General features: G+C 44.3%; 1 protein-coding gene across 1 annotated transcript in view; it reads right to left on the bottom strand.

The window, feature by feature from the left end:
* Window positions 1-478: 478 nt before the first annotated feature.
* The window catches only part of LOC101849042 (beta-1,3-galactosyltransferase 1-like), a 17299-nt gene continuing 15520 nt past the window's right edge, over window positions 479-2257 (bottom strand). Inside the window, exon 3 of the mRNA XM_005095583.1 lies at window positions 479-1228. Coding sequence (XP_005095640.1) covers window positions 581-1228 — 648 coding nt within the window. The 3' untranslated portion in view covers window positions 479-580. The remainder of the gene's footprint in view (window positions 1229-2257) is intronic.

Genomic DNA, 2257 nt, shown 5'->3' with positions numbered 1-2257 from the left:
TCCATTTCCGTGACTCGTCTCCAGGTTCCACGTGGTCTTCCCCTTGATCTTTTACCCTGTGGGTTCCAATCTAATACTTTCCTTACTATGCAGCTGCTTGACTTCCTGAGGGTGTGCCCAATCCATCGCCAACGCCTTCTTCCCACCTCATCTCTGACTGGGCTCTGTCTCATTCTTCTTAATACTTCCTTGTTGGTGACCTTGTCTGTTTCTTTTGATCCTCAGTAACTTCCTTATTTGTGTGTGTGTATTTGTATGTTTGTGTGTGTGTATGTGTGTCTGTGTATGTGTCTGTGTCTCTGTGTGTATCATTATGTGCATGTATGTTGGGGGTGGCATGGGAGATGTGGACGAATGGGTGCGTACAAATGGGTGAGTATTTAGTTTTAGTAAGTGTTTTACAGCACTTGCAAAACAATAAGGTCATATAAGTGCCGTGGGTGAGTATGAATGTATGTGTTTGATTATATGTGTGTTGTATGTGTGTGTAACTGCGTGTGTCAGGTATGTGTGTGCATGTACCCGTGTGTGGGGAGGGGGGGTGAGTGAGCGTGAGAAACTGTGAGCTTTCGTGCTTGTATTACTGCGCTTTTATAGGATCTGCTTTTTTGCCTAATTTCTCGCCAGGATTTTTCGAACTGACTGCTGGTACAGCTTCACTTGCATTTGTGAGGAGACTTGAGTTACTCATATACAGCTTCTTGGTTTGAGCATGAAGTTCTTTAAAATTTTCAATTCCAGACGTGAGAACACCAAATGTCTTGCACTTCCAACCGTTTTTGTTTAAACATCTTTTATAGCTGTGCCGGTATCTGGCAATATAATCTACAGTGTCACCAATGTTCACAAAAGTTACATTCTTTATTGCTGCTGGTACCATACCGTAGACGAAAACGTCATCCACCCAGAAAAAGTCGATGTCTTTGCCAACTTCGTACATGCTCTTCACCAAATCTGGGGTTACCAGAACAAAGAACCCACTACAGTAGGGAAACGGGTAGGTAGTGTTACTAAATAAACCTTTCTCGATCTTCCATTTTCCTGTGCGAGCAACTTTAGCATTCTCCCAGACGTTGCAGAAAATTCTCCTTTTGAGGCCATCTGGGTTGATTTTCTCTCTGTAAGAGGTGATGAATTTTGGAATGTCCACGAGAACGTCATCGTCCATTTTGACGAGCATTGGGAGGGAGTCGCACGTCTCCGATAGCCAACGGTAGCCCATCACTGCCTGCGAGAACATAAAACAAGAAACATGGAGAGTGGGGTAGTGTAAGTGTGTGCATATGTATGTGTTTGTGTGTGTGTGTCTTTGTGTGTATGTGTGTTTGTGAGTATGTGTGGGCATTATATGTGCGTGTGCGTGTGCGTGTGCGTGTGTGGGCATGTGCATGTGTGTGTATGTGTGAACGTGTGTATGTGTGTATGTATGTGTACGTGTGTGTGCTTATGAATTGAGGATAGGGCGGGGAAGGTAGTAATTGGGAGGAAGTTCGAGGGGTCAGCGGGGGGGGGCAGACTTTGACATAAAATTCAAAGGTATGGTATATTAATAGACTGACTTTGATTATGCTATCATCTACTTTGTCAAGACTAACAACCATTTCATTCATAATGTGTTCTATATCATGCTTTGGCGATTTTCAGAAATGTGAATAATTTAATAGCATTTTGGTTTGTTCCGCTCCTGTTTATAAGACATGTAACATTGCGCCGTTACCTCAAATGTCCTTGATCACCAGTCCTAGCTCAATCTCCCCTCTCCACACATTTTAAATGTTGGTGTTTTATGCTTCCCTCGGCATAGTGTAAATCATTCAGGAGATAGGCTTCGATCCTGCCTGAGAGAGCGCTGAGAGAGATACAATATCCCAGCAGAGAGACAGAGAAACTCGATAAAGATTCTTCCCACCCGGGAATCGGATTCGGGTCTCATATGAACAACGGCAAAGAGCGCAACTGTTAGATCTGCATACACCACAGACAGCGATTTCTTCACATCTTCTCTTTCTCACTAGTTGGAAAACTGAAACAGTAGGCAAGGACTGTTGGTAAATTACTGCATCACATACGTCAGTGTCATATTATGTGAACGCCTCCTATGTGAACGCCTGCTATGTGGCGTCGGTGGCCTAGTGGTTAGACTCTCGGACTCGCAACCGTAAGGTCGTGGGTTCGAATCAGGTCAAGGGCCTAACGTTGTGTCCTTGGGAAAGGCACTTTACACGAATTTTCCTCCCTTCACCCAGGTGGGAATGTG

The sequence above is a fragment of the Aplysia californica genome, unplaced genomic scaffold (genome assembly GCF_000002075.1).
Source record: "Aplysia californica isolate F4 #8 unplaced genomic scaffold, AplCal3.0 scaffold00107, whole genome shotgun sequence".
In the NCBI taxonomy this organism is placed as follows: Eukaryota; Metazoa; Mollusca; class Gastropoda; order Aplysiida; family Aplysiidae; genus Aplysia; species Aplysia californica.
The sequence above is the reverse complement of the archived record's forward strand: the minus strand, read 5'-3'. Positions and strand labels throughout refer to the sequence as shown.